Consider the following 18,006-nt stretch of genomic DNA (forward strand, 5'->3'; position numbering starts at 1 on the left):
TCCCAAAGCTGCGACGTGCGGCGTGAAGCAGACCCTCTGCCCCGGGCGACTTGGGAGCAGGATGCTGCGAAACCCCTTGGTTTTGTCAAAGCCAGACCGAGCTGCGCTCAGACCTTCAGCCCAGCCCAAACAAGCGCTTGCAGCCCAGATTCACCTCTGAAACGGAAGGCTACAACTGGCACAGTCACTGGCACCGTAACCGGTGCCAAGATCTGTCCTGCGTGGAGCTGGGTTTGATCCTGCCGCCGCTTACTCCAAGGTCGTGTTTAGCTGCTGCAGCCCCGCAGACGCTCCTGTCCCCCCAAAACACTGCCCTGGATGTCTGGCTTGGAACAGCTGGGCACATAACAGGATTTGCAACAGGGTTGAGGTTACCACGCTACAAATAGCTCCAATGTCTGCTCTATACCAAAAAACGGGCAGAAGTGTCTGCATTGGAAAGCTTGGAGGCAGCTGTCAGGGACACTTTGTCCTGCTTCAGTCTATCAGTGAAATGAGGACAGGAGCTGGAGTTTTTAACTGTATTTTCTACCTGGTAAATGAGTAAACAATTCAGTGATTAGAGCAAACTGGGAGCACACTTCCCTCTGGTGAAGGCCCTTCCTGCACCACCATCTCCTCCCCTCCACGAGGGCAGGCTGGCAAAACAGGAATGACATTTTGACAAGGTGCACAGGTGTCTTCTCTGTTAAAGTCACTGAGAAGTCTTTAAAGGCCTTCCTTTAGCAGATGTTTTTGCAATTGAAATCCAGCTCAGCTGTAACTGTGTGCCCTTCTGCCTCAGTAAACAAATGGCTCAGGTGCAGAAATCACTCCAGTTAGCTGACTTTTCTCTGTCATGGTCTAAAAGCCTCACTTGCCTCCCTGTGAAAAATCAGTGTCAATACCATGGACCGGGAGGAAAAGCCACTGAAAAATAATGAATACTAATTTATTTTTATTCCCTTTTTTTTTTTAACTGCAGATTTTGTGAAAAGCTTTGAGTATTTTAAAATGTGTTAGGGAGTTAAAGGGAGTAGACAGAACTGGGGACTGGGAAAAGTCTGCTATCAGGTGGGAAACAGGGAAACTGACCTACAAAGCCTTTTTTTGTGTTTTGCTTTATGGGGCAGATTTGGGAGATTGGAAGGTGAGGTTTCATTGGTCTGGCATTTTAACTGGAGATTCTTCTTCTAGCCTACCCAGGTTTTGTGGGTTAGTCAGCAACTGGACAATTGTTTCTCAGAGTTTGGGGGGAGGTGGTGGTAACATAGGAGAAGGAAGGAAAATGGATCATGCTTTTCCATTGTAGATTCCTTGTACGCACTGTGGGGAAGAATTTACCTTTATAAAGCATGCCTAATTTGCACACACAGCAAAACAACCAAATACCCCCACCCCTTTGCAAACTGGTTTCTTTTAAGGGTGTCTAAAGTTACACTCCCTAAACACTAATTATTTTGGGGGGAATAGTGTTTTCTTGCTGGTCCTTATTATTGCTACCTGCCCCTTGCCTTGCACGTTCTGTGCCTTGCTCTAATTCAAGCACAGAATAAAAGCTTTCAAAGCAAATCTCAATCCTTCTCTGTGCTTACATGTTGCTGGGAGGAGGGATTTCTACTTGACGCCAACTGATTTTTCAGTCGTCCTTTCTCCCCACTGAAGCTAGGCAACTTGATATTGGTGTATTGCCACCAGCACAGTGTTTGGCCAGCAGCCAAGGCAATGAACAGCCTGCTAATTAATATTTCACGTTTTTCTCAAGACCCCCTTCCCAGAACAAACACTGTGAAAACAGGAGGCAGCAATTTCTATGCAGCCCTCGGGAAATTTTAAGCAAAAGCATTTTACTGCCAGTTTTATGCTTTTACAGTGATGGCAGTAAGGACTTCTGGTTGTATAAAAGAAAATGTATTGGCTTCAATACGGGAAAAAAAGATTATTTAAAGTAATCTCAGCCTGATGTATCCATTTCTCAAAAAAAAAAAAAAAGGCAGTGTCTACAATGCTGGCTGTAGCCTGTGGAGAAATAAGGGCCTAATTTCTAGGCAGGAGAAAGGTAGGCATGTTGAAAACATTGGTACCATGCCACTATTATAGAGGGATTATGTTTCCAGTAAAGTTATGTATGTTTATTTTCAATTATGAGGCAGATAATATTGTGAGTTTGTGGAGTTTGAGCATCTTGCACCCTTTCTTGCATACGTATATACATGTGTGTGTATATTTACGTATATAAATAAGTTAGAGATTATTTACATCAGTGTACAGAATACATCTCAACACAGTTACCAAGATGCATACACCTGCTGGTGGATTTGGTCTGTTAACACTTTGCATTTCCTCTTCAAAGCACCATACAGACATTAATTACTTACCCAGGCAACTTCCCACTCACCAAAAGGATTAAGAATAACAGGCAGGGTAAGGGATGGCGCTGAGGGAGCGCAGCATGTTCATAAAAAGGCAGCTAATCATGCATCTCTCTTCTGCCACGGGCACAGCAGATTTATGCCTTTATAAACTCTGCAGTCCTAGTGTAGGAGTAACCTTTGTAACACGAAGTTTCTCAAAATGGGAAAGTCCTCATTCAAAAGCAAATGATCCGTTCTTCATTTTCAAAAGCTTTGGCCTCTTCTTGGCTGATCAGGTTCCCGTTTAAACTGGAGGGGAAAAATAAAAGCGATGTGAAAGTAAGGCAGTGACTGTTGCCCATCTTCTATTTTTCCAAGGTTTTGGAGTGGAGATCACAGCTTTGTGATGCCCTGTGAGCTGCACGCTTCTCAAGGGCACACAGCTGGGAACTGGCCTCGGACAGGCAGCGCTGCTGTTCCCACTGCACCTATGAGGAGCAACGCTGCTCCTTCAGAAACAAAAAAATGAACTAACAAACATCTAAACTTCCCTGAACTTAAAATCTGTGTTGGATACGCAGCTGTCTGCCTTTCAGCAAGCAGCATATAGCTGACAAAGGTTCTTACCGCGCACTGGGCTAGTTTAAAGACATTTCTATAGTCCTCAGCATTTTGTGTCTTCCATGACAACATGGGAAGAAAACTCTGTTCAGTACTCAGGCATTATTAGTGTGAAATGACTTAGGGCAAAATTTTCAAGTCTGGCTACATAATCTACACTGATATTTACACCCCTGAAAATGAGCAGTCAGGTAAGTGCAGCTTTCAGAAATGTTGAAATCCATGAAACCATTTAGACTTAAGAAATTATTTGAGTTAATTAACACTTCTGAAAACACAGGCAAGAATCAAAAGACAGACATTGGTCTGAAGATTCAGAATGATTCGAGTGGAAATTGATGCCTCTTCTGTAGACGAAAGCCGACAGTGGCCTTTGAAAAAAGCATCTCTTCCACATCTCCAGGGAACTCACTAGTCAGATAGTGAGTCATCGTCTTTCTAAACAAGAATTCAGTGTCCTTTCACTAAAACAAATATCTATATTTAAAAATAAATTTCATGTTCAATAATAAAGCAGCGGTGCTAAAACCAGCACAGTTCTATTGACTCCTGAGCTCCCTGAGGTGAGGGAAGGAATGTGGTATTTGGCTTTGTGCCTTACACTGTACACGTGTGACTATGTGATGCCTGCTGAATCTAAAACAAGCAACTCTTACAAAAAGTTAATCTTCTTGTAGCCTAGCACTTTCAGGGTGTTTGGAGCACCGCCCTAAGAAAATCCAAGCACAAATTCTGTGAACAAAATTAGTAATGCTAATTAAATGTAACCATCTCCTGCTTGTTGGGATTTAGCTCCTGAAAAGCATGAACACATTCAGAAGTTTAAAAATAAATCAGGACAAGCAAAATTTGGTCTATAAATTTAGACCCCAATTCTGCCAACGCACATGTTCTGTGAATCAGTGGCACAGACGGATGTGAACTAACAAAACTGCTTGACATTCGTAACACACAGGGAAGTGTTCCAATGACAGAGGCTTTTTACCTATGTGAAACCCACAGCTGGAATGACAACCTCTGCCTCACATAAACTTGCTCTGATTTTTTTAGGCTGGAAAGCAGTAATGCTAGAAGTGTTTTAAAGGGAAGTTTACAAAGTAAGCCTTTGAGGAAGGGATCTTTACCAGACTTCTTTAATAGCCGTGTTCTCCTGGAGAGCTTCGCTGAGGTACTTCACCCCTTTGGCTGTAATTTGATTCTGGATAAGCCTAAAAAGAAAGCACTTCATGTCAATCTAACCTGCAAACTAATTTACAGCGCATGCACAACCTATTCTCAGCTTGACGTCAAGGAGCAAAGCTGTCTGTCTGCCACAAGACGATGGTTGTGATCTCTGTGAGGATGGTACGCAGTATTGGTCAAGTACCCCACGTGCACTTTCAGAAACAGAGCCCAGAGTATTAGTCTCTTCCTTTTAATCTTGCATGTGGTTGCATTTTGGAGATACCAAGCTTAATTACATAGCTGACAAATTCTGCCAATAACTGTTTACTACTGGTATGGGATTGTGATATTCAGACTCTTTGAGACAGACTAAGCTCTTAGCTTGGTTTTCTTATTAAGAACACTGTGAGACATTTTTAAGTGATTGTTGGGGTTGATGTAGCTTGAGAGTTAGCGTGACTAGGCCTCTTAAGCAAAACAGTTCGCATAACTGAACAGGCCCCTGGAAAGAGCAGCTAAGAATAACAATTGACAAAGTTCTGATAGTGCACATGATGTGGGTTAGCAAAAACAAGATGTGTTCAAGGACGTGGAGGCGGCCTGTTGCTATTAGCGTTAGTGCATAGTTACCAATCATAAGGGAATGTGGGGTATGTGAACAGCGCGTGATTTATGTCTGTAGCCTATCCGAATAAGCATCATCGTGTGTGCAGATATGAAAAATGTATATAACCACGCAAGCAGAGCAATAAATTGAATCGACTGTTCATTGCATCAGTGTGTGAGAGTTGTTCCTGTCCCTGCATGGATGCTGAAACTCGGCATTGTGGTGACCCCGATGTGATACCGCAGCCAAAGAAGGCAGGGGACTGCCAGCCGGCGAGGTAAGCCGGGTTGCCCGAGAGAGGCAGGAGCAGATCCGCGGCACACCGGGGGGGCGTGAATATTGGCAGTATGGGTTCCACTGTGTCAGTGTTGGAAAAGGCGGCGCAGAAAAGCCTGCCGGAATTGGTGGATCGAGCCAACGTGAAGTTAACTGAAGGAAAGATATCGGGACTATTATTGTGGTACCACCGACGAAAGCTGATAGCAACGACAGGTCGGTTGTTTGACTTGGATGTGTGGCAGAGAATCGGGGACTCTGTGCTGGTCTGAAACAAAGAGGAGCGATTATTAGCCCCTGTTTTTCAAGCTGTCAAAAGCATGATCAGCTGAAAGGAACGAAAGCTCAGTTGAAAGATTTTACAGAGAATTTTGAAAGAACAAAGTCTTGCAGTTTAAAATCCTTGAGGAAATCATTACTTGCAAATCAGTGCATACAGCTTTAAATTCTCTAAAACTCGCAGAAACTATCTTAGAAGCGGCTGCTACTCCTCCACCGTTATCTCCAAAGCAAGGACAGAGCTGCAGTCTTTTGAAATATTTAACGCCACATAGGATGAAATTCCTAACCCAACACGATAAATGCGGGAGGTAAATCTGCCAGAACCTGACGATCCTTTAAATCCAGAGAAATGGGAAGTGGGGTGCAAAATCTGGCACCCCGAAAGTGTACAACAGGGTCCCTCTACAGCAATTGGCGTACCCGACCTGAGATCAAAGCAGGGTGAATTCCAGCATAAAACCGCGCAGTCGCTCCGATACAGCACAGCCCGCAGCGCCAGCGACCACCACACCAGACAGGTCAGTGAACCTCACACCTGGTGGGGCACACGCAACCCCCCCCCCCCCCGCCCGGGCAATCAGCGGCGTGGCGTGGCCCGGACCCCCTCCCGGACCCCCACCCCCCACCCCCCATCCCAGCACACCGGCCCGGCCCGGCCAGCCCAGAAGCGGCGCGGCAAGAACCATCTTCCTGACATTCAAGGACTTGGTTGGAAATAGTGTGTATAATTCAATTAGTGCAGTAGAATTCCTTGTATCCTTATCGCTGCAAACTGTTCTAGCTGATTATGATATTAATGTATGCTAATGAGTTCTCGAGAGTGCCTGCTTTCTGGGGCTCCGGAGTTAAGTTTTGGAGAGTGAATTATTTTGCTGCTTTCTGGTAATAGATTTTGGGTACCCAGGTAGGGCCCTGCTTTTGAACATCAATGGTCCGAGGGATTGCAGGACCTCCAGCCGGCACCGAGGGATTCTCGGGGAGAACCTCTGATCCCTGGACCAAAAACTTCTGAGCACGGACCATTAATAAGACAAAGGCATTCTTCCAGTATTGTTTCTCGTTGCCTGCCTGTTAGTCGTAGTGAAACCTTCACAGCACTGGGCTATATCCCTGGGGGGAAATGAGAGTGCCCTTCCTAAAACAGAATTGAAAAGAGAGTACTCTTCCTGAAACTGAGGCTTGGGAATTTGTCTGTTAAATGTTGAATGTTATTGTAAATCCTTGTCTGTTCATAAGTCTTTGCATTGCAAAAAACCAAAAAAACCCCCCCATAAGTCTTTGCAATATTTGGATTTAAGTTGAAAACTTGGTGTGCTTGTGCGTGTGCAGTCGTGACTATAAATGTGTGATTTTATGTGTTTGTATTTCTGTGTTCTGATGGATTTATTTGGTTTCTGTGATCTAACGGATTTGTCTGGACTAAGTAACTGCCTTTGTGTCTTTGGTTTGGTGAGTTCTGCAGGTATTGTATATAGTTAATAAGTTATACCCTTAGATACATTGATTTTAGCCTAGGTGATTAATATGAATACAGGTTATGGTATGCGCTTCACATCTATATATCTTTTTATTAGCATTTGTGTTCTTCTGTTTGTTTTGAGTGTTGCACTGTAGCGGGGCTGTTACTGGACCATAAAGCCAATAGTGATGCTTAGGTGTGTCAATGTAGCACTTGCTTTAAATTCATTAAATAAAAAAGTGGGAGATGTAGAGGAAGCAGCGATTATATTGGTTCCGTGTATAATATGCATAACACAAAAGTCACTAGAGACAACTGTAAAAAAAAAATTTTGTGATGCAGCTAACACCAATTGAGTAAATGTATTTAAGGCAATGATAAGATAGCTTAGCTTTTTTTGAAAAGAAAAAGGGGGAGATGTTGGGGTTGATGTAGCTTGAGAGTTAGCATGACTAGGCCTCTTAAGCAAAACAGCATAACTGAACAGGCTGCTGGAAAGGACAGCTAAGAATAACAATTGACAAAGTTCTGATAGTGCACATGATGTGGGTTAGCAAAAACAAGATGTGTTCAAGGACGTGGAGGTGGCCTGTTGCTATTGGCGTTAGTGCATAGTTACCAATCATAAGGGAATGTGGGGTGCGTGAACAGCGCGTGATTTATGTCTGTAGCCTATCCGAATAAGCATGATTGCGTGTGCAGATATGAAAAATGTATATAACCACGCAAGCAGAGCAATAAATCGAATCGACTGTGCATTGCATCAATGTATGAGAGTCATTCCTGTCCCTGCACGGATGCTGAAACTCGGCAAGTGATGTACAGAAAATTCTGAGCACAGAACCCTGTGTTGGCCTACTGTTTTAGCAGTTATGATCTAGAGGTTGCTAAATCATCCTGCCTTTTTTATCAGACCAGCAAGATTTTTGAAAAATTAGCCTTTGAATTTGACTCTGGTATGAGCAGGTGCAAGTCCCAGTGAAGCCACCTTAGCAGCTATGAAGTATGTCTCACCTGAGCGGAGGGAGGGAGGGAGGGAGGGAGGAAGGGAGGGAGGGACGGAGGGAGGGAGGGAGGAAGGAAGGAAGGAAGGAAGGAAGGAAGGAAGGAAGGAAGGAAGGAGGCATTCCCATTAAAGGACTTTCTGCACTTGGTAAATGAGTCAAAATGCACAGGGATCCAGGAGGTTCTTTCAGCTACTGGAAAAACACTTTAATTCTGCCTCACATTTAACTACCTACATAGGTCACTGCCTTTTGGAGGTATCCACTGGTATACCCAACAAAGCAGGATATAAATCTGTCTATTGGCAGAAGCCCTCAGACAGTATTGAGCTGTGGTAAAGTCATGTATCTAGATTGCTATGCCTGCTTTGGATGGGGAAAGTTTAATCATGAATTCAAACCAAACTGCTCAGTGAAGCATATCTGCAGCTGTGCGCAAAGCAGTCAAGCCCTCCCGCCTGCCCCTATTTTCAGGGTGATGGACATCAGAGCTTCTACTGCTTTCAAAAGAAGCTACAAGTACGTGGCACCTCTGACAACCGGCATGCTTCCTAAGGGGTGGGAACTAGGATTAATACAGGTAATGCTAAAGTGTAGTTAGCAAAGTCTTTGTAAAGCTTGTAAAGGGACTTCCATTTATTATGTTCTCTTGATCACTTGGAATGAATGGACGGCTAATCTGTTTCACAGCCCACATCTGCCCAACCCCATTCATGGACAAAGTCTTGTGAAACTCTGGATTAGAACAGCCAATGCTGTGTTTCTTAGAAGTTTAACAAGCCTCTTTGTGATTGCTAGAAATAATCCCTGGTTTCCTGGGGATTTGAGTCTTATAGATGAGTGTCTTGCATGCGTGAAAGTGCTAGCCCTAGGAGAAAACACCAGGCAAATGGGACACGTACTTAAGTGTCTGTCATGTAAGCTCTTGGCTGAAGAGTAAGGGTTGTGCTTGCTGCTTTCACAGTATGATGATAAATACTAAGAATCATAATAAGGTGGTTCTATTCTAGCTGTCTGCTTTTTTTTTTTTTTTAACTTTTGTGCTTGAGGCCAGTACTGCTCCCCTAAGGCGACATGAAATCAATTAGTAGTTCGAAAGTTACCAGGACACACAAACAGCTTAACTTTTCCCTGTAAGCAGGTCCAAAATGCTAGACGGTAGCTTTATTAACTTTCCATTAGAACTGTCTACAACAAGTCAGCTGCATCCAGACCATGCACAGAAAGCTTACTGTGACCTACATAGACTTGGAAGGTGAAGTTTTAATGCAGTGACTGCCAAAGAGCCTGTGCCTCTGTGGAATGTAACTCACCATAAATGCACCAGTTTCTTGTTGACCTTCAGCATCTCTGCAAAACTCATTGCTGCCTCATCATCCAGTTCATTTTTAGTCAACCTAAGTGGGAGAGAAAACATTCACTTAGGATGTTATCATTATTTTTTGGCCCCCTGTTTTTCCAGCTTGTCTGTGACAGCTTTAGACAGGCAAAGGGGGATGTGCTGTTCCTGCCCTGAGCAATTTCTAAAGGCTGGACACAAAGAGATACTGAAGTGAAGTTCTGGAGGCAAAAGAGACAAGAGCATCAGATCTTTATGTCTCAGAGCAATGTTCTAATGACACTTTCTCATATTTTAGTGTCCAAAAGGTAGGTGAGGTGTAGTGGAAAAAGGTAGAGAGGTAGAGACAACACTGAAGAGGTGCAAAAACTGAGGATGAAGAACTTGACTTCAGATGGTGGATGTCAGAGAAGATGGGGAAAGCAAAATGGAGGGAGCAGAGTGAAGCATGACATTGGGACATTGGAATGTGTCCTAAAGGGCACATGCTGCTGATTCATTACTCATGTTCACATTCTTCCAAAGGGATATATCTTATAGCTTGCTGGTAGTGAAAGCACAGGGGATGAGGGGAGGGAGAGAAGCAGGAGGCGATGGGATTGGAGGAAATAAAATCAGGCTGCAGCTTTCTCTGGAGAAAGAAGAGGACAACAAACAGACCACAATGTCAATTACCAGAATATTTTCACGGAGTTGTTGTGTTGCATAGCTTCAGCAATACTTTTGCCTCCCTCTGTCGTGATGCCATTGAATGCGAGACTGTGAAGTAAAGATATGCAGGTGTAAGAAACAGCCAGCATCCCTTGACCCCACTGCCAAATACTAACAACCAGCCTGGACGATCTGTCTCCCAGTTGTACAGTTCAGCATTTGGGTGTTTCAAAGGTTCATGTACTTCGCAAACCAGTAAGTCCTTATGACTTTTACAAGCGAGAACAGTTCACAGGCTGCAGCCTGAGTGCAGCTCTCTTGTACAGACCATGAGGTTCGCTGTCAGTGAGTTGTACTCTTGGGACTGACAGCAGGGTTACACCCAGTGATCTTGAAAGTCAAAGCTTTTAACAAGGACAAAGAGTTGTACTTAGTAGTACCCAGGTTTTTACATTCATTTGTCATCCCAAGTCCCTGTACAAACTGAGCACTTCGTCCTTTACGTCCTTCAGACGCCTGAATATCTCATTCTTCTTCCAAACACAACACCTTTTGTTGTGTATGGAGAGATGAGCTTGTAAATGCATGCTTTCCATTACAAACCACAAACGTTTCTTAGTCTGCCCTTCATTCTTTGAACAGACATTGGCAAAATCATCCAGTTCAAGTTATGCTCCAGGCTTTGAGAGTTCAAAAAGCATTTCCCACCCAAAAGCCAGGCCAGACCCTGAACACAGTGTGAGGTCTCTAAAAAAAGGTATAAAGAGGGATCAAGTGGGACAATGGCACAAATATGTGTTAGTACAAGTCCCTGCTAGCTTCAGCTGAAACTGGATATTCTTAGTGCATCATGACTGGGCCTAAAAATGGCGAATATGCTAAAACAAACTGATGTAGCAGGGACTATCTTCCCTTAATTTTGCATAAAGCTACCACTGGTGCTAACTACGAATTCAAATCATGAAGCAAGATTAACCAGTAGAAGATAAGAAACGAACCCAAGTGCAAGTACACCGCAGAGTAGAAGATTCACCCTGCACAGGTGCCAGCAAAACCTAGCTCTAGCCAGCACAGTTACTTCTCTTTATTTTTGCAAACACATTCATCAGCATATTTGTTCCTGTCTGAGAATCCCTCAGCTCTGATTCAGGTTCAGAATGTTTTCTTTCAAGTCTGATGCGTCTGGATGGATTCTGCAATTATGGGAAGATGGCTATTTCAGATAGCTTTTAAGTTTAAATATATCTAGGTCACTGCACCTGTTTAGCTTTTAATTTTTTAAGCCCAGTTATCTGCTCGCAGAAAGGAGGACAAGGCACCAGCTCTGAAATACCTGGATCTCAAGTGGCAGCACTAAGCTCTCTGGAGATCCCCAAATTCCCCAAGTACAGCATTTCTAAAGAACCTAGTGCCATATGCCACCTTGTGGGGAAACCAAGGAGCCTTCTCTGCTCCCTCACCGTGGAGGCCACTGGAACTGGGAGACAAATCCAAAGGACCACCATGAACCCAGTGCTCCAGTTGTCTGGAGGGTCTCCAAAACAGCAGCTGCTGCCACAGTAAGCATCTTTAAATCCCTAGCCAGCATTTGAAAGTCTGGCAGGGGATGGGCTGTTTTACACTGCTGGCTTTTCCCCATGCTGTTCTACCAACTTCACCCTTGCTAGGGCTTCCAGAAGGCTAGTTTCAGATGAACCACTGAACCCCAGTGAGAACTACATCTCATTAGCACTGAACGCGTGGTGTCATAGCTCCACTGGAGTATAGGATGAGCCTGAATTTAAGGATGTTCCAGTCCCTACCCAGTTTATCACCTAAAAATTACTCTGGTAAAAGCTGCTGTACCTTTGCAACAGAAACTGTTAACACTGAGCTCACTGGGTGCCTGCTTCTGCGACAGCTGGTGTGGCCTTCTGCTAACGCTCCCAGATCAAAATGGCACCCACTGACCACGTGCTTTCAGAAATGCCAGTAACTCTGTGCAGCATGAGGGGAGGAGGTGCAGACAGAGGAAAGAATGCCAGCCCTGCAATATTTTTCACTTGCTTAATGGTTGCACAGGGCTTTTTGATTCAGTCTGGCCTCTTGCTTGCACCAGGAGCCTGTTGGTTACACAGCAAAGGATGCAATACCAGATGGTGTTCCAAGCTAACACTTGGTGGGAAGAGTCATTGCTTCAAAGCACGATGGAAAAGCCAGCAGTACGCCCAGCTGCCTGGCTCCACTGATGTTTTACCTCACGTTTGTTAACCTAGGGTGGTTCCTCAGGGCCTCTGCAAATGCCTTTGCTCCTTCGTCTCCAACTTGATTACCCCACATCCTGGTGAAGAGAGGAAACCAGGAGATATCAGGTGTGCTGCCCCACTGCCCCTTGGCATTACATTCTCCCTTTTTCTCTTCCCTCCCCTCCCTCCCAGATTACTTCACAGTCTTTCAGGCTTGTGAGAAACCTGGCAGGTACCCTCCCCGCTGAGCCAGCTGTGTTCCACTCCCTGCACACCACACCACCAGCCTCTGCTGACTCACCAGTACCCTAAGGCCGCAGCTCTTGGAGACAGCGTGCTGCAGCAGGATTACTTTTGGCATCACCTTGCCGCACTGGGCAAACCCTCCACAGCCCTCTACCCTCATGGGGTAAAGGAGTCTTGTGGTCCCGCACAATGAGCTGCTGTCAGAAACACACAAAGTCCTAAATCCTGTTATTTTCCTGCTCAGCATTTCCTCCCCATGCCCCTGCTGCAGTTTTTCCTGTTACCTGCTGGGCACAGACTGGACTTTATACAGTGCAAAGTACAGGTCTTGGGAAAGGCTCCCCAGATGCCCAATTGCACCAGGACCCACATGCAAATGGGTGACTTTCTGAAGTGAACTGCTCTACAAGCTCCCTCTCTCCTTCAGAACAGCCTGGCAAAATGGTTACAATTCCTTCAGCGTTATATCCCAGCAGTATCTCCTCTCTCTCCAGCTGCCAAAAGAAAGATCAAACTCTCACACGGACAGTATGACCCTGGGCTTTTCCACACATTTGTAAGGAACAGTATTTCCAATGACAAAACAACCCTCAGTAACACAAACGGTTAAGAGAAGGTAATGCGGTAAAAGCTACAGAGATTTGATCAAAGCAGAGATTTGATCAAAGTTTAATAGCGGTTTCTGGTCAAATCTTCTCTATGCAGACCAACCACTTTGAAAATTCACCCTATACTGTGGCGCTTGAAAAGTGCCTCTGCTGAGGCATAACGTTTTTTTACAAGGATCATGGCTTGATGACTCAGAGCCACACCCAGCTTGATGGGTAATTAGTTGGCAGCTCTTTTAAAATCAATTGAGCTTTATGGTATCTAAACACATCCACTTCCAGTAAGTTCCCTAGAATTTCCCTGTCCTTCAGTCCCAATGCAGTTTGTTATGTAAATGCTGAATGTATCTGTTTGTTTAAACATTTCTGTCCAAGCTATCCTAAATCCATTTGGAGTGATTTTTTTTCTCCACAGGAAAAAAAACAGGAGTTCTTCACTGAAATTACAGCAAGTACAGCACAGCAAACCCAGCTATATGACAATGGAAGTGAGCATGCTGTTGACTATACTCGTGAAATGTTGTGGAACAACAAAATTAAAGGCCAAAAATCTGATTGTTCAAATTTGATTTTCATATTTCAGTGTTATTGTGATATTCACAATGGCCAAACAGAGGTTTTCATTCCAAGTGTTTGAGTACTAGACTCTGAGAAAAATGTTCTCCTGTAGGGTGGAAAGAGAAACTGTGATTTGCTGGCAGGGTGGAGCGGTGGAAATCAAACCCTCAAGTCTAGCACCTCTCCTGAGAAAGAGGACAGGGATTAAGGGTTTATAGTACACTCAGACCTCTCTCCAATAATAGCAGACTCTCCAGTTTGGGACAGAGTAGAGAGAAGGATGGTGCAAATACCTTCTCATTCTCCCAGCTCGCAACTTTATCAGGACTTGATGCAGAAGGTTTAACAATTATACCAATGACACTCAATAACTAGGTACACTGCCAACAGTCATAAAACCACCCAAACTTTTAAAAATCACCACATATCTCTAGAACAGCTGTATTGCTGTAAGGAAAGTGGATGTCTTTACATACTGTCTTCTTGTTAGTTTGTCTCTCCCTTAAGGTTCTGTCAGAACAGTGAAAAAAAACCCAAAACAAACATTGTGTGAACTGGAGAACAATAAAGCAGCCTCCTGTTCCCTCTGAGCAGAAAGTATGGCTGTGCTGCCGTGGGGAGGAATAGCTGAAGGAAAGAAGGTAAGAATGAAAGAAGGAATCCTAAGGGATTTACAGATGCCTTGACAAGACCAAGCCCTGAGCTCTGCTCCTCAGCACTGAACTTACCCAATTTCAAACATTGTCTTGCTCTTCTGGATGGCCTGGGCAAGGCACTTCCCTCCTTCGCTTGTTATTTTGTTTGCTCCTATTCTGCACAAAATACATGAATTGATGAGGTACGTCACTTACAACAGTACAGCTACTAGAACACCAGCTCAGAAAGCAACACAAGTATTTAAGGCTAATTAACTCTGGAGGCTAGCTACAGTTATTAAAGATTAACCTAGAGTAAAAAAAAATGCTGTAGACATTTGACCTTTGATTAAAAGACATCATTTTATGTTGTCTTTTACATATTTTGCATGCCAGCCCTCTGAATTAGAAGTATTACTGTAGGGTCTTGGGTTTGGCACTCAGTATGCCAGAAATGAGCTTTAGGAACTGATCCTCAAGACAAGGGCCCCTGCGTAGTTTTTAACATAGTTCACAATATCAGCAGTTGCTACAGAGTACATGAATCACATGCAGCATGTTTCACGGTGTCACAGGGAACAGAATATTTCTTGGTTGTGTGGCTCCAGAGGAAACTGCAGCTGTTAAGCACAGACTGTAATAATTTCAAGTCTTTCTGTTCTGAACATAGGCTGTAGGTAGTAACATAGGTCCATGCAGCATTGAGTGTCTCTGGCTGGTACTCAGCAGAAGACCTTTTCTTTTTTTAGCCTATGTGGGGCTATCAAATGGCTGGAGTTCAAGGAAGAGATAAGTCTCGACTGCATATACATTGATGTAAAGAACAAACCAGAACACCCTCAACCCACTACACTTACATAAAGTAAAACTGGCTTGTTTGACTGACTTTAGGCACATGAATATGCAGTCTATCTCAAAATAATCTCTGGGGTTACTACACAGCCTGAAAGTAAGCATCTCCCAACAGGCTTTTTTGTGAAAGTTGGATTAAATAAGCAAAAGCACTGTGTCAACGCAGTGAGAGAACCAGAGTGTTCTTTGGTTTCAAAACACTGTGAATATTTCAAGTGAGAAGGACACAGCTAGTGTGGGGTTTCAGAGCAAGCTAGTGGTAGAACAAGGACTAGAACCCAGGAGTCCCTGGTTGCTATGGTCATACCAGCAGCTGGTGTTGCTGTAGTTACCTGTATTTTCTGCTACGGTCACAATTCAACCATCGGTTAATGATCTACCTTTATGTCAAACCAGTGTTGCGCATGGCCAGACACTCATATGGGGAAGTTCCAGGAATTAACCGGAAAACCTCACCAAGTGAATTTGGGGAGTTCCAGAGCTGAGGTATGACACCAGCACAACCTGACTCCAATGGCCCGCATAAGACGAGATATAAAGAAGCTTGGTACTAAACCCAAGTAAATTTGCCTATTGCGAGGGGCAGCAAGGTTCATGCACCACTTAAGCCTTACTCACTCCTTTTGCTTACTATTATATTCCAGTAAAGACTAAGGATTCGAGAGTTTCACCTGCTGCCATTCACTGCTAGATGACTGTAAAAGAATACACAACTGCAGCCTAAGTTAAATTTTATTTGAAACATAATTTTTGTCTTCCTCCTGCACCCCGGTTTCAAGTTGCTTTACTTCAGTTAGGATACTGTAGAAAGGAAAAAATAATCCAACATACTTAACATATTCAAGGCTTGAACACTCTTCAATTAGTTTTGCAACATATTTGGCTCCAACATCAGTGATCTGATTGTTGTAGAGGCTTAAAGAAAAATCACATTGGTAAAAATAGGTTATTCCTGCTGTTGCTTTAATATTTACAACCTGAATGCTTTATAATGCACTCATAGCATCTATCTTTTTTGTATGGCTTTGTACACATTCACAGCTGCTTGTACTTCTATTTTGATATAATTCATATTGTGAAGGGCTAGATATAAAATAAAAGGAGACCAGACTATAAATCATGGGAAAATATTTATATGAGTTTTTTAATAAATGGTCTCCCCAAGCAAACAAAGCTTCCCTTTATTCCTGTGGTAGTACAGAAATAATATTGCCAGAAGAGAAAACACCAGAAGAATGTATTTTTGGTCTTTTAAAAGTCATAAAATCCCTTTGCAAATATTACTGAAGATCAGATACCTGAGCAGAGGTACTTACACTAGGGCACTGGAGGCAGGAGGCAATTCTTGGTATTCATGTTCACTTCTCAAAAAGTCATTTTTATGTAGCTACTTAACCAAGAGCAGAAAGTCAAAGCTAACGTGCCTTCCAACTTCAACTTCATTAAGAACAAAGTAAGGTCTTACAGAAATTGGTACCATGAACATGACACTTGAAACTGTATGTTTCTGGTGCTAGTCTCTACCAAGCTGTGTCTGCTTTACAGAGCTGAAGTAAATCAGCTTACAGCAGAGAAAACAGGAGGCTCTAACTATAAAGTGCACACCCTCTTGCTCACACTCTCTCCCCCCTCCACAGCTGACAGCAGGCTTTAGGTGTAAAACTAGCATGCCTGCACAGTTCACTAGCCTGAAAGTGGTCTGCACCACGTTACAGAAGGGCTTGATGTTAGTGGATGGCCATCCTGTGAGGCAGTGCGATGAAAGAGAAAGCTGTGGTCCTTTTCCCAGTGAACTGTTACAGGAGAGCAGCTGAATCATTTCTGACACAAAATGCTGCTTTGCTCATGTTCAGTAAATGAGGAGGTAACTGTTGTTTCCACCCTACCTCTGCTGTTTCAGTACTGTCAGCATTGCGGTTTTCTTTTCTAGTATCAGTATCTAGTGTTTTGCTCCCAATTGGTACATACCCCAAGAAAGTCACAATTTGGTACTTGGAGAGTTCTTCATACAAGATCCTTACTCCGTGATCCGTGATCTGATTTACACTGAGCCTGGAATGAAGGGAAAGAAAAGAAAGTTTGAATCAATACAGGTTACAAACGTTCATCACTCATAAGTTAATGAATAACTGGAGGTCTATGCATTTTCCTCTGATACTTTAACAGGTCTTTATGCCACATATTAAAAACCATTAAGGTAAATGTGAGCTCAGTTTCATATGACTCACTTCAAAACCAAAGGAAAACAAAAAGCCCCAAGTCTCTAAGGTAACGCTCTGGAAGCTGTCCACAGAACTGGAAATAAAGTGTAGTAGTCAGAAACCAAACACCTCATCCTCCTCCCGCACTTACTGTGGTTGAGGAAGAAATTCTGCTTGACACCCTAGCAAAAGCAAGTTTTCCAAACTGCTCTTCTTGCAGTCTTCTGTCTGAGTACCTACTGAAAGTCAGGTGTCTTGAAAGTCACAACCCATTCAGGCTTCACCAAATAAAGGTTATGAAAAGCCATGGCCAGGAAACAGAACTGCAGTCCCATGGGTGTGGTAGATATTTCTATTTTTATTGTCCCAGCTAGACACAAAACAAATCAACATCAGTCATTCACAGAATAAAAATACTTCTTTTCACAGTTGTTTTGGAGGGCTTTTTTGTTTGTTGGTTGGGTTTGTTTTAAACTTCTCAAGCTTTTTCACCTTGCCTAAATGGACAGGTTCCTGTGAAGCATTCCAACTCTGATGAATCACCTTTTCTGGGTAAAACTGTCCCCATGATAACATTTTGACCAGCTTCAGTTTCTACACAAACTCTGAAGCTGAGCATTCCCTGCTGAGAGTCCTGTATCACCAACAGCCTCTCTGGATCTTGCTAGTTAGTAACTTTGTCACTTCAGAATGCACTAGCACACAGAAGAAATCAGAGCCAATTTCTACAGATCAGAACAGTCTGCTGCTTTGAAACAGATGGTTAAACTGTTAGAAACAACATTTTCTGACCTGTAGACATGGGTGATTAGAAATCAAAGTCCTAACATCAGAAGAGCCATAAAGACAAAAAGGCAACCTAACAGACTGGTTTGGTGCTGGGGATGGTGTTAAAATCACACTGTCTATGGCATGATCATACGACTGGGACAAAGAATGAAAGTC

The 18,006-nt window shown here is 43.5% G+C and overlaps 1 protein-coding gene across 3 annotated transcripts in view; it reads right to left on the reverse strand.

Annotated features, from left to right (window-relative positions):
* Positions 1 to 920: 920 nt before the first annotated feature.
* The window catches only part of NOD1 (nucleotide binding oligomerization domain containing 1), a 31,035-nt gene continuing 13,949 nt past the window's right edge, over positions 921 to 18,006 (reverse strand). The window contains exons 5-12 of one of the 3 annotated variants that reach the window (XM_075418917.1): positions 16,829 to 16,912; positions 15,692 to 15,775; positions 14,102 to 14,185; positions 11,973 to 12,056; positions 9,761 to 9,844; positions 9,060 to 9,143; positions 4,079 to 4,162; positions 921 to 2,642 (exon numbers count right to left, since the gene is read on the reverse strand). In XM_075418917.1, the coding sequence (XP_075275032.1) occupies positions 2,570 to 2,642; positions 4,079 to 4,162; positions 9,060 to 9,143; positions 9,761 to 9,844; positions 11,973 to 12,056; positions 14,102 to 14,185; positions 15,692 to 15,775; positions 16,829 to 16,912 (661 nt within the window). In that variant the 3' untranslated portion in view covers positions 921 to 2,569. The remainder of the gene's footprint in view (positions 2,643 to 4,078; positions 4,163 to 9,059; positions 9,144 to 9,760; positions 9,845 to 11,972; positions 12,057 to 14,101; positions 14,186 to 15,691; positions 15,776 to 16,828; positions 16,913 to 18,006) is intronic. The other 2 variants (XM_075418918.1, XM_075418919.1) reach the window with 2 other exon arrangements.

This window comes from Opisthocomus hoazin, chromosome 4 (assembly GCF_030867145.1).
Source record: "Opisthocomus hoazin isolate bOpiHoa1 chromosome 4, bOpiHoa1.hap1, whole genome shotgun sequence".
NCBI lineage: Eukaryota > Metazoa > Chordata > Aves > Opisthocomiformes > Opisthocomidae > Opisthocomus > Opisthocomus hoazin.